At 30.9% G+C, this 20,492-nt stretch overlaps 3 protein-coding genes across 4 annotated transcripts in view; 2 read left to right on the plus strand and 1 right to left on the minus strand.

Annotated features, from left to right (window-relative positions):
- Window positions 1-956, minus strand: part of klar (klarsicht) — a 465,338-nt gene extending 464,382 nt beyond the window's left edge. For both annotated transcript variants that reach the window (XM_065503780.1, XM_065503779.1), the window contains exon 1: window positions 77-956. The gene's annotated coding sequence lies outside the window, so the exon portion shown is untranslated. The remainder of the gene's footprint in view (window positions 1-76) is intronic.
- A 1,935-nt stretch (window positions 957-2,891) lies between these two features.
- On the plus strand, window positions 2,892-3,758 carry LOC135955382 (uncharacterized). The gene has a single exon (XM_065505733.1). The coding sequence runs from the start codon at window positions 2,892-2,894 to the stop codon at window positions 3,756-3,758; it is 867 nt and encodes a 288-aa protein (XP_065361805.1).
- Window positions 3,759-17,749: 13,991 nt separating this feature from the next.
- On the plus strand, window positions 17,750-20,081 carry LOC135954873 (protein phosphatase methylesterase 1). The gene is made up of 6 exons (XM_065505118.1): window positions 17,750-18,023; window positions 18,114-18,312; window positions 18,376-18,485; window positions 18,799-19,110; window positions 19,166-19,372; window positions 19,431-20,081. The coding sequence occupies exons 1-6, from the start codon at window positions 17,950-17,952 to the stop codon at window positions 19,738-19,740; spliced, it is 1,212 nt and encodes a 403-aa protein (XP_065361190.1). The 5' UTR covers window positions 17,750-17,949; the 3' UTR covers window positions 19,741-20,081.
- Window positions 20,082-20,492: the final 411 nt, after the last annotated feature.

Consider the following 20,492-nt stretch of genomic DNA (forward strand, 5'->3'; position numbering starts at 1 on the left):
TATGTCTATAAATTATTATTTATCTTTTACACACACATTCACACCATAATTTATTTAACTTTTGCAAATTTATTACCTTTTTTTAAACAAATATTGAAGATCACTTGCTGGGTAATATTTGATTAATTTAACACAAACTTTTATGATTTTCTCTAGCAAACATTAGTTAACAAATTATGTATTAAATAACTTGCATACTTATTATTTTTATTGCAACTGCATATTTATTTTTCTTATTGAATTTGTTTGTTCACTTTGTTTCTTTCTATTCCTTTAATGGTGGGTTTAATTTTTTTCTTATTCGTTTGTTTTTTGTACTGTATTAGATTTAGTGGATTCGAAAGAAACTTTTGTTGAAAACGCGCAAGTGTAGCTGACTTTTTTCAAAGAATGATTTTATTTTTCTTTATATATAAATTAAATAATTTGATTAATAAATCAAATTTACTTAAAAATTTTCACTTCACTTTTTATTGTACACAAATTGTATTTATTTATTTTTCGTTTACTTTATTTTTTTTGTATTTGCTTCTCTTCTTCGTTGAACAGATACACTCACGAAAATTCACATTAAAAAAATTTACAAAAAAAACTTCACTCAGAAGAAGTTGGCGAAAAATAATATCAAGCTGCTATTTTATCTAAATCAGCATTATTTTTATTGAGGTTTAAACGGCTTTTTCAGGTGGCTCGTTTAATTTATTCTTTATTATTTTTAATTATTGCAATTTCTAAAGGTTTAGTTTTGCAACTTCCTCTTTTTTATTCTTCTTTAAAATCACTTCTTTTATTTTATATCTTCTTTACTTTAATGCACTTTTTTATGTGTTTTTGTTGTTACTGTAATTGCATTTGTAGAAGAGGGAACACAAAACTCCGCACGTTTGTAGGGAAAAAAATCACACACACGTCGCTTCTATGCGCAATTATGATCTTTCGTGGAAACGGGCAAAACAACAACTGACTAATTTCATGCTGTGAACGTATGGGATATGAAACTAGTGTTTTTGTTTGAAACGTTCTGTTTCCCAAACCGGCAACCAAGTGGCAACATTTAAATGTTTCATATTTCGTTTTGTTTACAGTTACAGTGTTGTATTTTATTTTAATATAGACAATTTTTAATTTGAGCGTTTTTTATATTATATTTTTTCACAATTTACAATTTAAATACATACATATATTTAAAAATGTATAATTACGAATTAATTTGGATACATAAAAGGAATTTTAAAGGGTACATATATATCATTTATTCTATTGAACAACAAATTTTTTTTTGTTTCGAAAATGAAGAATTTTGTCCCAACAAAGCATCATATGCTACTTCTTAAATTTGAAAAAAAAAGTGCCACTGAAGAACATCGATTGCCAATCAATGCTTATAGTAATTGTGTTCCATCCGTTTCAAAGTTTCAAAGTACGGGAGACATTCTTTCTTGTGCTTTCATAGTGTTCGGACGTGTGGATATAAATCGCGACTCTGAACCTATAGCTATTTCATTCTGACACATTGAGTTTTACGTTGGGAATTTGTTACTGTGTCGTTTCTGGAATTTGTTATAATGCATTAAACACATTGAAGACAGCAGGCTTCCGACTTCAATCTGTCAAAAATAGAATACACACGTTTATATGAAGACGATTCTTTTGACGACAGCACAACTTCACGACGACACGACTTCGTTTGCTGCTGCTGCCCAATTAGGCTAATTTCTATTTTTGTCAACTTCAAAACAGAAATAGTGTTGCTAATATAATAAAAAATGTAAATCAAATTAGTGCTTAAAAAAATATATTTTTTTTTACTTAATTAAGAGAAGTTTCTGATAACCATATTGAAATGAATTAATAACAGGTACATAAATTATTACCACATATATATATTTACTCAAAATAATTGTTTAACGTTTAATTACTTTGGAATTTTGTACGGTTATTTTTTATTAAAATAAAAAATTAAAGTGACATCACTGAATTATAAATCAGCTGTTTACTTTGAAGCTGTCGTCTTTAAAAGAATTCACCGGCTGCCGCACGGCTGCAACTTCAGCCAGCAGCATTTGTGTTCGTGAAGTCGTGAAGCCTGCTGTCTTCAATGTGTTTAATGCATAATACCGTTATAACGGCTAGAAAATAATTCAATTTCTGTGTGGCGTGCAAATTTTTTTTTTCAATTCTGTGTAACGAGAAGTTTTGAATCTATATTCAACAAAATTCTTTTCAAGAATCATCAATCACCACTTACATCTCATTTTTTAACACCAAGCCAACCTCCCATAAGGGACATTGTTGGCTAAACGCAAGATGACTGATACCGGGGGCGTTGGCCCACCGGTTAAGAATCGGGATAATTCGGTAGAAAGAAGACGGAAAAAGGCAACCAAGGATCTGAAGATGGATGAGGACGTTAGCTGTACACAAGGTAAGTCTACTCAGTTAGCTCCAATGGACAGTTCGACAATTAATAAGACAAACGACACGGACAACTCGAAGCGCAATGAACGACCCGTTTATCATTATGATGAATCGCACAAGGGGCCATACATGGTCTACGTGGATGCGTTCGATGAGAAGGGGGCCAGGAAATATTTGAGTACAATTACGGTATGCAAGGTGTTAATGGAGCTGAACGTGGCCAATGTACTGGAGGTGAATAAAACGGGCTTTGGCAGATGCAAGGTGACATTTTCAAACTTCAGGGCGGCAAACAAATTTACGGAGGATACCAGAATCAGGGAAAAGGGCCTGGAGGCTAAAATATTCGCCCATTTTGTATCAAAGGTAGGCATTGTTTTCGATATACCAACCGAAATTTCAGAGGAGGAATTTATGAGGGAATTACGATCACCTGTGGAGATAATGATGAAGGATTCAGACCAACCAGAAGCATGAAGATTATATTCAAGGGTAATGAGATTCCCAAGGAAATCATTTTTGGTTACACAAAGATCCAGGTGAGACATTTCATACCATTCCAACAATGTTTCCGGTGTTTCCGATACAATCATTTTGCGCAACACTGCAAGCAGAACTTTGAATTATGCAGATCCTGTTTCGGACGCCATACGGCAGAGGAACAATGTTTGAGAATTTCGTGCCCTAACTGTAAGGGAGAACACCCCCCCACCCACAAGGATTGTCCGGCTAGGGAAAAGGCGTATGCCATAAAGAAACTGATGACCATAGAGAACCTAAGCGTGATGGAGGCTAGAACCAGATTCTCTAGCATATTTTCTAACAGATTTTCATTATTGGAAGATAAAGAAGAGGAATTTCCGGCTTTAACTGTAACTTCAAAAACTAATAGGAACCATGTTGACAACCATCAAGAGGCGGTGGAGTCTTTGTACAAAGTGATGCCTTTTTCAAAAGTGGTCAAGTCAAACAACAACAGACGCAGAGAGGAAGCCAACAACAGAAAGACTTGGCAGGAATACAGGAAGGTATTGTCCGATCACGCAGTTCATTTCACTCATGGAAACATCGAGGCGGACGACTTGACATTACAATCCAAGACTCATATGTCATCCCAGGCCAATTTCAGTTCTGAATCAGGAAGTCAGAACAAGGCAATGGAAGTACTCACTGGAGTATCAATGGACACAGCTTCGGCCATAACGAATTGGTCGAATATGAAATCAAACCCGGAGCTAATTCGAAGATTACTGATAGATCTAAGGGAAAGAATAAACAAGGGAATGAACTATATCGATGTAGAAAGAATCAACAAGTCAATAATTGAGGATAATTACTAATTATTCATCATGGCGTCAATATGAGAATATTACAATACAACATACAAAGCATCAAGAAAGCTGGAAATAAGGATTTACTGGAGTATTACCTTGTAAATAATAATATTGATATGGCAATTCTTTGCGAAACATGGTTATCGGACAATGCCTGCACCAGCATGGCAAACTATAATTTTGTATTCAAGAATAGAGCGGATGGCTTCGGCGGTGTCGGAATCTACATCCGCAGGAGTATTAAATTTAACATACTTAATTTCAATTCGAATATGGACACCCTGGCTATCTCGACATTGAACCTGGAGCGAAATTTCAATATTATTGTGAACTATAGCCCACCATCTCTCAGCCTGGAGGAATTTAATGATGAGATGTTGAAGATTTTTGTCTTCGCCAACAGTCAGAAAAAACGTTCCTTTATTTGCGGTGATTTTAATGCGAAATTTACGGAGTGGGGCTCAGCAACCTCCAACATGAGGGGTCCTATTCTCCACTCATTGTCGTTGGATTATAATTTCAGATGTTTGAATGATGGGTCTCCCACATTCATGAATATCAATTCCACCCCTTCAGCACTGGACATTACTTTCACCAATGTTTCTTCCCATGATGTCACCTGGAAGGTCCTGAATACTAAAATTACAAACAGCAACCATTGCCCTATTCTGTTTACGTATCGAATGGGAAATCCGAAAGGAGAACTTGGGGCTATTATTAACTGGAGAGGTTTCTTCAGGGACTTGGACCAATTGCAGATAGGTGAGGATTTGAATGAACTTACGAAACAGGTGAGGACACTGAGAGACAAGAATTCCATTGCTGTTGATTCTCGTAACAAATACATACCAAAGAGATGGTGGGATAATGAAGCGAGGACACTTTTCAGCATTCGAACTGAGGCCAGGAGGAGATACTATAAGTCCAAGTCAATGAGAGATTGTACTGCACTCATTAATGCAGATAATAAACTCAGGGAATACATTGCTGAAAGGAAGAAAAAGGTCTTTTCGGAATTACTGGAAGATTTATCACATCCTGAATCGCCAAAGGATATGTGGAACAAGCTAACGAACCTGAGAAAATACCAACAGAACAAGAGAATAAACAACTCTTGGAGTAGAACGGAAATGATGAATTTTCTGAGGAAATTGGAGAATAAATCACCACTATCAACATCTAACTCTACGAACGAGGCTTACAATAATCAAATCCCAACCCTGGACATTCCGCAAATCAAATTTAACGATTTTGAGGAATACATCAGAACAAGAAATTTGGATTCAGCTCCGGGCGACGACGGCATATCATATAGGATACTCATGAATCTCGGAATTCAGGCGAGACGAAAAATTTTCGAATTCATCGGAAAAAGTTGGACGGAATTCAACATTCCAGAATCCTGGAGACGAGTAAAGGTTTGTCCCGTTCCTAAAAGGGGCAAGGATCCCACTATTTTGGATAATCACCGACCCATATGCTTGTTATCAGTATTATTTAAAAGCCTGGAACATTTAATCAAAATGCATATCGAGAAACACATTCGTACCATGAATATATTACCCCCTAGATCTTATGCATTCAGGAAGCATCATTCTACATCACAATGTATCAACGATGTCATTAACACGATTCAGAGATACAGGACAAGGGGTTGTCAAGTACTAGCAGTATGTATCGACATAGAGAAGGCCTATGAAAATACGGACCTAAATTTATTATGTGAATGCTTGGTGGACAATCATTTTAATCCGCACATGATTAAATGGATACACGATTTCCTAGGAAACAGGACTCTTGTGATGGGAACATGTTCAGTAACGGCAAACAATGGTCTGATACAAGGTAGCGCTCTATCTCCAATCCTCTTCAACATATTCACGTCGAACCTACATGAAATATCGGATGATCGCACATTTCTATTCCAATTTGCAGATGACTTTTTCCTAGTGTGTGTGGACAGGAATTTTGAGACGGCCAGACAACTTCTATGTGACAAACTGTCGGAATTTGCGAATATGTGTGACAAGATCAAGTTACCTATCAACGGTGAGAAGACAAAAGCGATTCATTTTAGTAACAGACCCAGACGTATGAATTTACAACTGAACCAGGATCATATAGCGGAAGTAAAATCTATCAAGTACCTTGGTAGATTAATCACCGCAAATAACTCCTCGAGCCTACACATCAAGCATATGTTGAACGGAATCAGTAAAAATTGCAGTTTTTTCAAGATCATTACACATCGCAGACTTGGCATTCATCCAGCAAAGGCTCTTCTGATATATAGGGCATTTATAAGATCGAGAATTGAGTATGCGACAACTACATTCGCGAACATAGGTGCGGCAGCAATGAGGACATTGAGAACCAACATCAACGAATTTTTAAGACGCTGTTTGGGTCTTATTCGCTCGACGCCCACGCACATTCTATACCAAATGTCAGCTGAACTGCCTCCGGAGCATAGGACTACTGTGGCCACGGCTAAGGAAATAACGAAGTCTATATTACACAGGTTACCGATTGCAAATTATATTAATGGGCTACAGGGAGTTAGGACCAATATTGCCAGAGTATATGATCAATTCATTTTCATTTTCACTGACCTTGGGGAACTAATGGATCCAATCGATTCACATGTGGACTTAATTTTTGACACCAAATTTTTTAAGGGTGCGGCCAACAATAAGGAAAATGCTAATGTCGAGACAATAGAGAGACTTTTTGCGGAGAAATGGAACTCACTACTTGACAATAATCTCGAGATAATGTTCACGGATGGTGCGATTCTTGACAACGCCTCATGTTTTGCTTTTTATCATCCCGAATTGGATCATACGGAATCATACTACACGCAGAAAATTTTGTCATCTACATCTGCAGAACTACTGGCAATTGAAAGGGCGATAGACTTTGCAAACGAACGGAATTTTGATCGCATTGCTATTGTTACTGACTCCATGGCCAGCTTACTTGCCCTTAGGGGTGAAACCAGGGACAATTACATAGTCAACAATATACTGAATAAAATTCACCGGGCTAAATTTGAATGTGTTCAATTTCATCATATCCCTAGTCATCGGGGCATTACCGGCAATGAACTAGCGGACAGGGCAGCCAGGGATGCCATCAGATTTGGTAGTAGACAGGACATCAAATGGCCCATGAAGGACGCTATGAACACCATAGAATCGATTCTCAGGGCTGAATGGAGAAGAGAGTATAACACCATAAGAACATCCAAGGGCGTTGACTACGGACGAATGTTCACGGACATTACCAAGACACCATGGTTCTCGGCAACTGACTTTGACAAAATTGGGGCTACTGAGATTAGACTTGCGAATCGGATTCTTTCCGGCCACACGTTCTGTAATGGCTCTCTCGCGAGAATGGGTGTAATATCCTCAGGAGATTGTGAAACCTGCGGAACTTTGGAGGACACATCCCACATAATTTTTAAATGTAAACAATTTGACTCACAAAGAAGTAACTTTCCTATCATACTCAAACACGACGACATTGTAAATTTCATTCTGACGGAAGGAATTAAGGGAATTATTATACTGCTTGATTTCATCAGGATCACCAAAGTGGATCTATAATGATCAAACTTCATCACGAATCCATCTCATTTTTTCATCAATTTCATCAATCATCTTTTATTCATGACACGTATCACGAATTTTCATCTAAATATTATCATTTCACTATGATGGCAACATTTCTACTAGTGGCAACATTGAACTTTGTATCATTCGCAGTCAGCTGCGGTAATTGGTGGTGGCGATTTATAAAGGCCAAATAATTCTTTCAATTTATTGAAAGTAACTTAAAAAACAAACAAACAAACAAAGTACGGGAGATGGTTTGTTCGGTTCACAATTGGTGATTTTGATACTCAAGAAGCAATTTCAAAACGTTTGCAAGCAGCAGGAAAATTTGGTACCATATGAATTGAAAGACGATCCGACGAGCATGTCCGAAATGATGTTTGAACCCTATAAGAGAAAATCATTTTTGCACCGAATCATTATTTGCGATGAAAAATGGATCCATTATGATAATCCGAAGCGTAAAAGATCGTACGTGAAGCCCGGTCAGCAAGCTGAATCCCCACCAAAGTCAAGGTGGCGCTAAGGTAATGATATGTATTTGGTGAGACCAAAAGAGTGCTATCTATTATGAACTGCTGAAATCTGGCCAGACCATCACTGGGAACCTATACCGAACACAACTGAAAAACGCCCAGAATATGCGGCCAGTCATGAAAATGTAATAACAACAATACTCGAATACATGTTGCAATACATGTTAAAAAGTATTTCGAAGTATTGTCCCGTTTCATTTTGGAACAGAGTATCCGATATTGATTTGATTCGTTCTCAAAGATGAACATTTCTTTTGGCTCAAAATATTGATTTTTTTTTTTGCCAGAAAGATGGGAAAAGGTCATAGCTAACAATGGCCAATACTTTGTATAAATTTATATTGTACAAATGTTTCAAAATAAAAGCTAAACATTTGGAAAAATCCCAGTTTAGGTCGTACTAGAGTAACTTTTATAGCTTAGTTTGCAGATCATTCTGAAGAAATAGAAATAAATAAAATCGAAGGCAGATTTTTAATCCAGATTTCACATTAGTTGTTTATATACAGCCCAATTATGAAAATAAATTCCCCGGGAGTTATTTCCCTTTTCCATTTTTTCCTATTCAAATTCAATGTTAAAAATAAGAAAAGGGAAAAACTCCCGGGGATTTTTTTTTCATAATTGGGCTGATAGTTATAGATTTTTGACAGTAGAAAACTTAAATCCCACACAATTGATTTAAATCCTAAAAACTAAGCATTAACAATTAATTTTCCCTATCAATCTTCAAATAATTCGTTAAAAAATACACAGGATTTGTTTGTTTTAATTTTTATCAATAACTAAATTATTTATAGGAAAACAATCACAAAATATTGTATAGTTATTTGCTCTGATTCTGATTTTCCGATAACAATTATATTCATTTAGTAATAGAGCCACATGTAAATTATATTTCTTTTACATATTCCCATGGAATCTCTGTTTAGCATGAAATATGTATATGAATGTATTAAAATAATACATGACCAACATAAAAAACATTTATGGAGTTTTGTATATAAATACTATTTAAGTGGTGTGTATACCGCCCATTTCAAGTAACTGATAGTGCGATAATGATTACTAGTGGAAAAACTTCATTAATGCTAAGAAAATGCAACAACTACAACTAATAAGTATGTAAAACATTTTGTATATTGAACAAAAATAAATCTGCGAATAGAGGGGAACTCAGAGACATCAACACATTATAATTATAATAATGTATATGTAAGTAAATGATAAAAATGTCTTAAGGTTATCAGACAATTTATACAAGAATTTATATTAATAAATACCCTACAAGATGTTAATATCCTGTAGTTGTAATTCCATATTCTAGAAATTCCTAAGAATTTCAAGAAAATCTATAGCCGTATTCCAAATCTGAATGAAGATAACATTTTAACTGTCTTATTGATAATAAAAACTTTTATGCTAACGATAGTTCTATAGAAATCTCACCTTAAGATTAAACATTTTCATTACGCATAGACCTGTAAGTGTTATAAAATATTATTCGAAATAATGTTTACTTTTATTTATCATTTCAGATGACAAATTAAAAAAGTACTTCTCATTAATTCTAAGTTATTTATAATTAAAATATCTTGAAAAGAAAAAGTGAACATTCCTCGGTGTGCAACATATTTCACGAACTCGTATAAAGTTGAATAAATGGATGATGGATACTTTAAATTAACAAACTATATTTAGAGTTGTATTTTGCTCTTGAAACATTTTTTACTTTTGCCAGTACAAACAAAAAAAAAAAAATGAGAAAATGACATGTTTCTTGCACCATAAAGTTATTTTTAAATAAAATGCACAGTAAATTTTGCACTGGGGATTCATGGATGAGTTAAGAAGTGCGTAGATACACATGCATACCTATCTACACAGTTTGGATCTCAAAATAGAATGTGAGTGTATCTGATAAACATTTGTGTATGAGGGGAATATATGTATTTTGCTATGTTTATTCAAATTAATGTTTTAAAAGGATATGAATGAATCATACTTTTCAAATTTTATCTAATCATTTTAAAACAACAATGAGAACTATATTCTGCTGTGCCGAATATAGTTCTCACTTATTTTATTTTCCCTTAAATCGCTGTATTTACAAAGATATTAACGATTTAAGATATTTGAGTTTTTTATACTAAAAATCGATTTTTGGTATAAAATATGAGTGATCACAGATTGAGCTTATTTTCCCTTAAATCGCTGTATTTACAAAGATATTAACGATTTAAGATATTTGAGTTTTTTATACTAATAATCGGTTTTTGGTATAAAATATGAGTGATCACAAATTGAGCTTATTTTCCCTTAAATCGCTGTATTTACAACGTTATTAACGATTTAAGATATTTGAGTTTTTTTGTACTAAAAATCCATTTTTGGTATAAAATATGAGTGATCACAGATTGAGCTTATTTTCCCTTAAATCGCTGTATTTACAAAGATATTAACGATTTAAGATATTTGAGTTTTTTATACTAATAATCGATTTTTGGTATAAAATATGAGTGATCACAGTTTGAGCTTATTTTCCCTTAAATTGCTGTATTTACAAAGATATTAACGATTTAAGATATTTGAGTTTTTTATACTAATAATCGGTTTTTGGTATAAAATATGAGTGATCACAAATTGAGCTTATTTTCCCTTAAATCGCTGTATTTACAAAGATATTAACGATTTAAAATATTTGAGTTTTTTTTATACTAAAAATCTATTTTTAATATAAAATATGAGTGATCACAGATTGAGCTTATTTTGCCTTAAATAGCTGTATTTACAAAGATATTAGCGATTTAAAATATTTGAGTTTTTTTTATACTAAAAATCTATTTTTAATATAAAATATGAGTGATCACAGATTGAGCTTATTTTCCCTTAAATTGCTGTATTTACAAAGATATTAGCGATTTAAGATATTTGAGTTTTTTATACTAAAAATCGATTTTTAATATGAACTATGAGTGATCACAGATTGAGCTTATTTTCCCTTAAATCGCTGTATTTACAAAGATATTAACGATTTAAGATATTTGAGTTTTTTTTATACTAAAAATCTATTTTTAATATAAACTATGAGTGATCACAGATTGAGCTTATTTTGCCTTAAATAGCTGTATTTACAAAGATATTAGCGATTTAAGATATTTAAGGTTTTAATACTACAAATCGATTTTTGGTATAAAACATGAGTGATCACAGATTGAGCTTATTTTCCCTTAAATCGCTGTATTTACAAAGATATTAGCGATTTAAGATATTTGAATTTTTTATACTAAAAATCGATTTTTGGTACAAAATATGAGTGATCACAGATTGAGCTTATTTTCCCTTAAATCGCTGTATTTACAAAGATATTAACGATTTAAGATATTTGAGTTTTTTATACTAAAAATCGATTTTTGGTACAAAATAAGAGTGATCACAGATTAAGCTTATTTTCCCTTAAATCGCTGTATTTACAAAGATATTAACGATTTAAGATATTTGAGTTTTTTATACTAAAAATCGATTTTTGGTACAAAATATGAGTGATCACAGATTGAGCTTATTTTCCCTTAAATCGCTGTATTTACAAAGATATTAACGATTTAAGATATTTGAGTTTTTTTGTAATAAAAATCGATTTTTGTAATAAAATATTGGTGATCACAGATTGAGCTTACTTTCCCTTAAATCGCTGTATTTACAAAGATATGAACGATTTAAGATATTTGAGTTTTTTTATACTAAATATCGATTTTTGATATAAAATATGAGTGACACAGATTGAGCTTAATTTCCCTTAAATCGCTGTATTTACAAAGATATTAGTGATTTAAGATATTTGAGATTTTTATACTAAAGATCGATTTTTGGTATAAAATATGAGTGATCACATATTGAGCTTATTTTGCCTTAAATCGCTGTATTTACAAAGATATTAACGATTTAAGATATTTGAGTTTTTTATACTAAAAATCGATTTTTAATATATCGCTGTATTTACAAAGATTAACGATTTAAGATATTTGAGATTTTTATACTAAAGATCGATTTTTGGTATAAAATATGAGTGATCACAGATTGAGCTTATTTTCCCTTAAATCGCTGTATTTACAAAGATATTAACGATTTAATATATTTGAGTTTTTTATACTAAAAATCGATTTTTGGTACAAAATATGAGTGATCACAGATTGAGCTTATTTTCCCTTAAATCGCTGTATTTACAAAGATATTTGAGATTTTTATACTAAAGATCGATTTTTGGTATAAAATATGAGTGATCACAGATTGAGCTTATTTTCCCTTAAATCGCTGTATTTACAAAGATATTAACGATTTAATATATTTGAGTTTTTTATACTAAAAATCGATTTTTGGTACAAAATATGAGTGATCACAGATTGAGCTTATTTTCCCTTAAATCGCTGTATTTACAAAGATATTAGTGATTTAAGATATTTGAGATTTTTATACTAAAGATCGATTTTTGGTATAAAATATGAGTGATCACAGATTGAGCTTATTTTCCCTTAAATCGCTGTATTTACAAAGATATTAACGATTTAAGATATTTGAGTTTTTTATACTAAAAATTGATTTTTGTTATAAAATATGGGTGATCACAGATTGAGCTTATTTTCCCTTAAATCGCTGTATTTACAAAGATATTAACGATTTAAGATATTTGAGTTTTTTATACTAAAAATCGATTTTTGGTACAAAATATGAGTGATCACAGATTAAGCTTATTTTCCCTTAAATCGCTGTATTTACAAAGATATTAACGATTTAAGATATTTGAGTTTTTTATACTAAAAATCGATTTTTGGTACAAAATATGAGTGATCACAGATTGAGCTTATTTTCCCTTAAATCGCTGTATTTACAAAGATATTAACGATTTAAGATATTTGAGTTTTTTTGTAATAAAAATCGATTTTTGTTATAAAATATTTTTGTTATAAAATTTGTTATAATAAATCGGTGTAGTCACTCAAAGACATTAACGATTTAAGATATTTGAGTTTTTTATACTAAATATCGATTTTTGTTATAAAATATTAGTGATCACAGATTGAGCTTACTTTCCCTTAAATCGCTGTATTTACAAAGATATTAACGATTTAAGATATTTGAGATTTTTATACTAAAAATCGATTTTTGATATAAAATATGAGTGATCACAGATTGAGCTTATTTTCCCTTAAATCGCTGTATTTACAAAGATATTAACGATTTAAGATATTTGAGTTTTTTTATACTAAAAATCGATTTTTGGTATAAAATATGAGTGACACAGATTGAGCTAATTTTCCCTTAAATCGCTGTATTTACAAAGAGATATTTACGATTTAAGATATTTGAGATTTTTATACTAAAAATCGATTTTTGATATAAAATATGAGTGATCACAGATTGAGCTTATTTTCCCTTAAATCGCTGTATTTACAAAGATATGAACGATTTAAGATATTTGAGTTTTTTTATACTAAATATCGATTTTTGATATAAAATATGAGTGATCACAGATTGAACTTATTTTCCCTTAAATCGCTGTATTTACAAAGATATTAACAATTTAAGATATTTGAATTTTTTATACTAAAAATCGATATTTGGTATAAAATATGGAGTGATCACAGATTGGGCTTATTTTCCCTTTAATCGCTGTATTTACAAAGATATTAACGATTTAAGATATTTGAGTTTTTTATACTAAAAATCGATTTTTGGTATAAAATATGAGTGATCACAGATTGAGCTTATTTTCCCTTAAATCGCTGTATTTACAAAGATATTAACGATTTAAGATATTTGAGATTTTTATACTAAAAATCGATTTTTGATATAAAATATGAGTGATCACAGATTGAGCTTATTTTCCCTTAAATCGCTGTATTTACCAAGATATTAGTGATTTAAGATATTTGAGATTTTTATACTAAAGATCGATTTTTGGTATAAAATATGAGTGATCACAGATTGAGCTTATTTTCCATTAAATCGCTGTATTTACAAAGATATTAACGATTTAAGATATTTGAGATTTTTATACTAAAAATCGATTTTTGATATAAAATATGGAGTGATCACAGATTGGGCTTATTTTCCCTTTAATCGCTGTATTTACAAAGATATTAACGATTTAAGATATTTGAGATTTTTATACTAAAGATCGATTTTTGATATAAAATATGGAGTGATCACAGATTGGGCTTATTTTCCCTTAAATCGCTGTATTTACAAAGATATTAACAATTTAAGATATTTGAAGTTTTTATACTAAAATTTTACAAAGATATTAACGATTTAAGATATTTGAATTTTTTATACTAAAAATCGATTTTTGGTATAAAAAAATCAAAGATGTTAACGATTTAAGATATTTGGGTTTTTTTTACCAAAAATCTATTTTTAGTATAAAATATGAGTGATCACAGATTGAACTTATTTTCCCTTAAATCGCTGTATTTACAAGATATTAACGATTTAAGATATATGAGTTTTTTATACTAAAAATAGATTTTTGGTACAAAATATGAGTGATCACAGATTGCGCTTATTTTCCCTTAAATCGCTGTATTTACAAAATATATTAACGATTTATGATATTTTATACTAAAAATGGATTTTTGGTACAAAATATGAGTGATCACAGATTGAACTTATTTTCCCTTAAATCGCTGTATTCACAAAGATATTAGCGATTTAAGATATTTGAATTTTTTATAATAAAGATTGATTTTTGGTATAAAATATGAGTGATCACAGATTGAGCTTATTTTCCCTTAAATCGCTGTATTTACAAAGATATTAACGATTTAAGATATATGAGTTTTTTATACTAAAAATCTATTTTTACTATAAAATATGAGTGATCACAGATTGAGCTTATTTTCCCTTAAATCGCTGTATTTACAAAGATATTAACGATTTAAGATATATGAGTTTTTTATACTAAAAATCGAGTTTTGGTATAAAATATGAGTGATCACAGATTGAGCTTATTTTCCCTTAAATCGCTGTATTTACAAAGATATTAACGATTTAAGATATTTGATATTTTTATACTAAAAATAGATTTTTGTTATAAAATATGGGTGATCACAGATTGAGCTTACTTTCCCTTAAGTCGCTGTATTTACAACGATTTAAGATATTTGATATTTTTATACTAAAAATCTATTTTTAGTATAAAATATGAGTGATCACAGATTGAGCTTATTTTCCCTTAAATCGCTGTATTTACAAAGATATTAACGATTTAAGATATTTGAGATTTGAGTGATCACAGATTAAGCTTATTTTCCCTTAAATCACTGTATTTACAAAGATATTAACGATTTAAGATATTTGATATTTTTATACTAAAAATCGATTTTTGGTATAAAATATGAGTGATCACATATTGAGCTTATTTTGCCTTAAATCGCTGTATTTACAAAGATATTAGCGATTTAAGATATTTGAGTTTTTTTTATACTAAAAATCGATTTTTAATATAAAATATGAGTGAACACAGATTGAGCTTATTTTCCCTTAAATCGCTGTATTTACAAAGATATTTACGATTTAAGATATTTGAGATTTTTATACTAAAAATCGATTTTTGGTACAAAATATTAGTGATCACAGATTGAGCTTATTTTCCCTTAAATCGCTGTATTTACAAAGATTTTAACGATTTATGATATTTGATATTTTTATACTAAAAATCGATTTTTGGTACAAAATATGAGTGATCACAGATTGGGCTTATTTTCCCTTAAATCGCTGTATTTACAAAGATATTAACGATTTAAGATATTTGAGTTTTTTTTGATATAAAATATGAGTGATCACAGATTCAGCTTATTTTCCCTTTAATCCCTGTATTTACAAAGATATTAGCGATTTAAGATATTTGAGTTTTTTATACTAAAAATCGATTTTTGGCACAAAATATGAGTGATCACAGATTGAGCTTATTTTCCCTTAAATCGCTGTATTTACAAAGATATTTACGATTTAAGATATTTGAGATTTTTATACTAAAAATCGATTTTTGGTACAAAATTGGGTGATCACAGATTAAGCTTATTTTCACTTAAATCGCTGTATTTACAAAGATATGAACGATTTAAGATATTTGAGTTTTTTTATACTAAAAGTCGATTTTTGGTATAAAATATGAGTGATCACAGATTGAGCTTATTTTCCCTTAAATCGCTGTATTTACAAAGATATTAACGATTTAAGATATTTGAGTTTTTTATACTAAAAATCGATTTTTGGTATAAAATATGAGTGATCACATATTGAGCTTATTTTGCCTTAAATCGCTGTATTTACAAAGATATTAGCGATTTAAGATATTTGAGTTTTTTTTATACTAAAAATCGATTTTTAATATAAAATATGAGTGAACACAGATTGAGCTTATTTTTTCTTAAAACGCTGTATTTACAAAGATATTAACGATTTAAGATATTTGAGGTTTTTATACTAAAAATCGATGTTTGGTATTAAACATGAGTGATCACAGATTGAGCTTATTTTCCCTTAAATCGCTGTATTTACAAAGATATTAACGATTTAAGATATTTGAGTTTTTTATACTAAAAATCGATTTTTGGTATAATTTATGAGTGATCACAGATTGAGCTTATTTTCCCTTAAATCGCTGTATTTACAAAAATATTAACGATTTCAGCTATTTGAGTTTTTTATACTAAAAATCGATTTTTGGTATAAAATATGAGTGATCACAGATTGAGCTTATTTTCCCTTAAATCGCTGTATTTACAAAGATATTAACGATTTAAGATATTTGAGATTTTTATACTAAAAATCGATTTTTGATATAAAATATGAGTGACACAGATTGAGCTTATTTTCCCTTAAATCGCTGTATTTACAAAGATATTAACGATTTAAAATATTTGAGTTTTTTATACTAAAAATCTATTTTTGGTATAAAATATGAGTGATCACAGATTGAGCTTATTTTCCCTTAAATAGCTGTATTTACAAAGATATTAGCGATTTAAGATATTTCGTTTTTTGTTATATCGATTTTTGGTATAAAACATGAGTGATCACAGATTGAGCTTATTTTCCCTTAAATCGCTGTATTTACAAAGATATTAACGATTTAAGATATTTGAATTTTTTATACTAAAAATTTACAAAGATATTATCGATTTAAGATATTTGAGTTTTTTATACTAAAAATCGATTTTTGATATAAAATATGAGTGATCACAAATTGAGCTTATTTTCCCTTAAATCGCTGTATTTACAAAGATATTAACGATTTAAGATATTTGAGTTTTTTTTATACTAAAAATCTATTTTTGGTATAAAATGAGCTTATTTTGCCTTAAATAGCACAGACTGAACTTATTTTCCCTTAAATCGCAGTATTTTCAAAGATATTAACGATTTAAGATATTTGAGTTTTTTTATACTAAAAATCGATTTTTGGTATAAAATATGAGTGATCACAGATTAAGCTTATTTTCCCTTAAATCGCAGTATTTACAAAGTTTGTTGTAATTTTATTTAAATATATTTATGAAATAACTTTTTTTCATTATCAAATTTGATGTTTTTTAATTGGAAATAAAATTCCCGAAATTTACATTTATATAATCCTTAATACCGGAATTAAATGCAATAATGTTTGTCATCCTGTAGGGTATCATAGAATCGAGCTTGCCCGACTATCTTATTAAGCATTCATATTCACCAATTGAACCGCCACTGCTTTTCTAACACTGGCAACTCTTTTCGCGTTTTTTTTTTGCAAAACAAAACGAAATATTAGAAAACACAACAACAAATATGAAACAAAAATGTTCTTCTTGTTTTTGTGCAAAAAATCAGCTGCGCGTCGATACGTAACGGAAAGGGAACAACAAATGTCTTTTTAGTGAAGAAAAAAATTGACAATCCTACCTTTAAATACTGTTTTATTCCTGTAAAAGAAAAAAATTAACAAAAAAACCCAAGGCACAATAACTTAATAAACTTGCAAACAAAAAGTTTATAACAAAAAATATGTCCAATTTACAAAGAACCATACTAAAGGGTCGTTTACCACCCACCATACCTAGCAGTCGCATAGGCAGAAGGTAATATTTTGGCAAAAAAAACAAGAAGCAAATTTATATCTAAAATAAAGGTTTATTTGTTTATAACTTTTTAATTATTTATATCTGTAGCGATTCATTTAAAAAATCACGAGTACGTGATTTTAAACCTTCGCTATGGAGTGAATTTTTTGCCGAAAAGGATGATGTAGTGGTGGATGATAAACGCACATTTCGCATCTATCGCACAAAGGAACCAGAGAAACCGGGACCAGTTTTGCTATTGCTACATGGTGGTGGTTATTCGGGTCTAACATGGGCTCATTTTTGTGTAGGTTTATTTAGTGATATTTGTTATGAATATTGGAAAATACAGAGTTTTTGTATATTATAGATGGAAATTACCAATATGATTCATTGCCAATGTTTATCCATTGATTTACGTGGTCATGGAGATACTCAAACGGATGATGATGACGATTTGTCGTCCGATACTTTAGCCAGGTAAATAAGTATTAAATTTTCTATTTCCGTCCTTGTTATTTGTTGCCAGTATAGCATTTGCAGCAAACTCTATTATATTTATTTTAAAACCAGCAACTGAGCCGGTTTCAGGTTGTGGTGAATCGTTTGCTACTGTTCATATTTTTAGTTCAGCTTTATAGACTATTTAACATAATTAAACTTAAAATTTGAGAATTTTTCGTTAAGAAAACAATCTCTTGGAATAAGTCAATATTTTGCAAAGTTAATTCTTTTATTCTAAGTATCAGTTTGTTTCTTGCAAATATCTCAAATTGTATTATTTTATTTACAGAGATATTGGCGATTTATTGTTGAAAATTTACCCAGCAAATATGCCTCCAATTTACATTGTGGGCCATTCAATGGGTGGTGCTATAGCTGTACATTTTGCCAGCATGGAATTGATACCGAATATAATTGGTATAACGGTCATAGATGTGGTGGAGGGCACGGCTATGGAAGCCTTAGCCAGCATGCAGAGTTTTTTGAGATCTAGACCACAGTTCTTTAAAAGCATACCGAATGCCATTGAATGGTGTATACGCAGTGGCCAAATTCGTAATATAGATAGTGCCAAAATCTCAATGCCGGGCCAAATTATAAAGTGAGTAAAAAAAGCATTTTTTTTCAAATATTTATTTTACTATATTTTTTATTAGCTGCACAACGAAAAAATTAGCAACAAACGAGTTACCACTCGCCGATGATGATGATGAGGAACAGGCCACCGGTTCTACCAAATTTATGCATCCCTTTAGCATTTCCGAAGATGAGGAGGTATCGGGTGAAACTACACCAACTGAGGTGGATAAACAGGAGTTGGAATTTAAGAAACCCATGGTTGCCAATGAAGAGGATAATAAAAAGTAGGGGTTAATTATAATTAAGTAAAATGGTAGCTGTAATAACGTTGTTTATTTACAGATACACCTGGCGCATTGATTTGTCCAAGTCGGAAAAATATTGGATTGGCTGGTTTTCGGGTTTGAGTGAGAAATTTCTTAATCTACGTCTACCCAAACAATTGCTTTTGGCCAGCATCGATGGCTTGGACAAGGCTCTAACTGTGGGCCAAATGCAGGGTCGTTTTCAAATGCAAGTTTTGGCCCGCTGTGGCCATGCCGTCCATGAGGATCGCCCCCATGAAGTGGCCGAAGTATTGAGTGGCTATTTGATTAGAAATCGTTGTGCTGAGGCTGCTGGTGATTTTCGCTGCCATTTGCAGGCTTGTTAAACATGGAAGAGGCTGTTGAGTAACATTTCTTTAAACCTAATTTCCCCATCCGTTGATGCATGCCAAGGAAAGCATGCATTATTTTTTTCATTAATAACATCCTTTAAAATGCATCATGTGTACATTGAATCAATTTCAATTGTGTATTTAATTGAATTCATTAACATTTCTTTAATTTATTGTGCATCCTAAAGAGTAACACTCTAATATATTTATATTAGAATCTATAAAAAACAAAAATATTTATTAAAACAGGAAAAACTATTATTCAAAATTGTAACAATTTATTAATTTTGCGTTAAAATCTTTTGCTTCAAAATAAATATATATTTCAGAAAATATGCCTATGAAATGGTTTTATTTTCAACCAGGGGGATAATAACTATGTTTTAAGATAAGCGGGAAGTGCGATTATTAAACTCAACAACTATGTTCGAAAGTTATTTTCAGCTGAGTTTCTGAATTTAATCACATTGTAGTTCGTTCCAGAATTGATGTTAAAAAATGGAGGATGTGTGGAAACTGATATTGCAAGATCTCATAGTGGGGAATTTAGAAAAAAGTGGAAATAAATCTGTATTCTCTAACTCCAAATCCCAAACAAAAATCTGGCATGACAAAGCGAACCCTCACTAGTTATCTAGTATTCGTTCAAAAATATAAGTAAGTTGGTCAAAATTATGACGATCGATTTCAACCAGGGACCGAATTACCACATTCGTTCGCGAATGAGGTATCGTATCGAAATTGTA

The sequence above is a fragment of the Calliphora vicina genome, chromosome 3, assembly GCF_958450345.1.
Source record: "Calliphora vicina chromosome 3, idCalVici1.1, whole genome shotgun sequence".
Classification (NCBI taxonomy): Eukaryota; Metazoa; Arthropoda; class Insecta; order Diptera; family Calliphoridae; genus Calliphora; species Calliphora vicina.

Bases quoted from the DNA above. Each gene is read 5' to 3' on its own strand.
- LOC135955382 (XM_065505733.1), top strand. From the start codon at position 2,892: ATGAAGATTATATTCAAGGGTAATGAGATTCCCAAGGAAATCATTTTT.
- LOC135954873 (XM_065505118.1), top strand. From the start codon at position 17,950: ATGTCCAATTTACAAAGAACCATACTAAAGGGTCGTTTACCACCCACC. The intron at 18,486-18,798 runs GTAAATAAGTAT...TTTTATTTACAG, and splicing joins TCGTCCGATACTTTAGCCAG to AGATATTGGCGATTTATTGT. The intron at 19,111-19,165 runs GTGAGTAAAAAA...ATTTTTTATTAG, and splicing joins ATGCCGGGCCAAATTATAAA to CTGCACAACGAAAAAATTAG.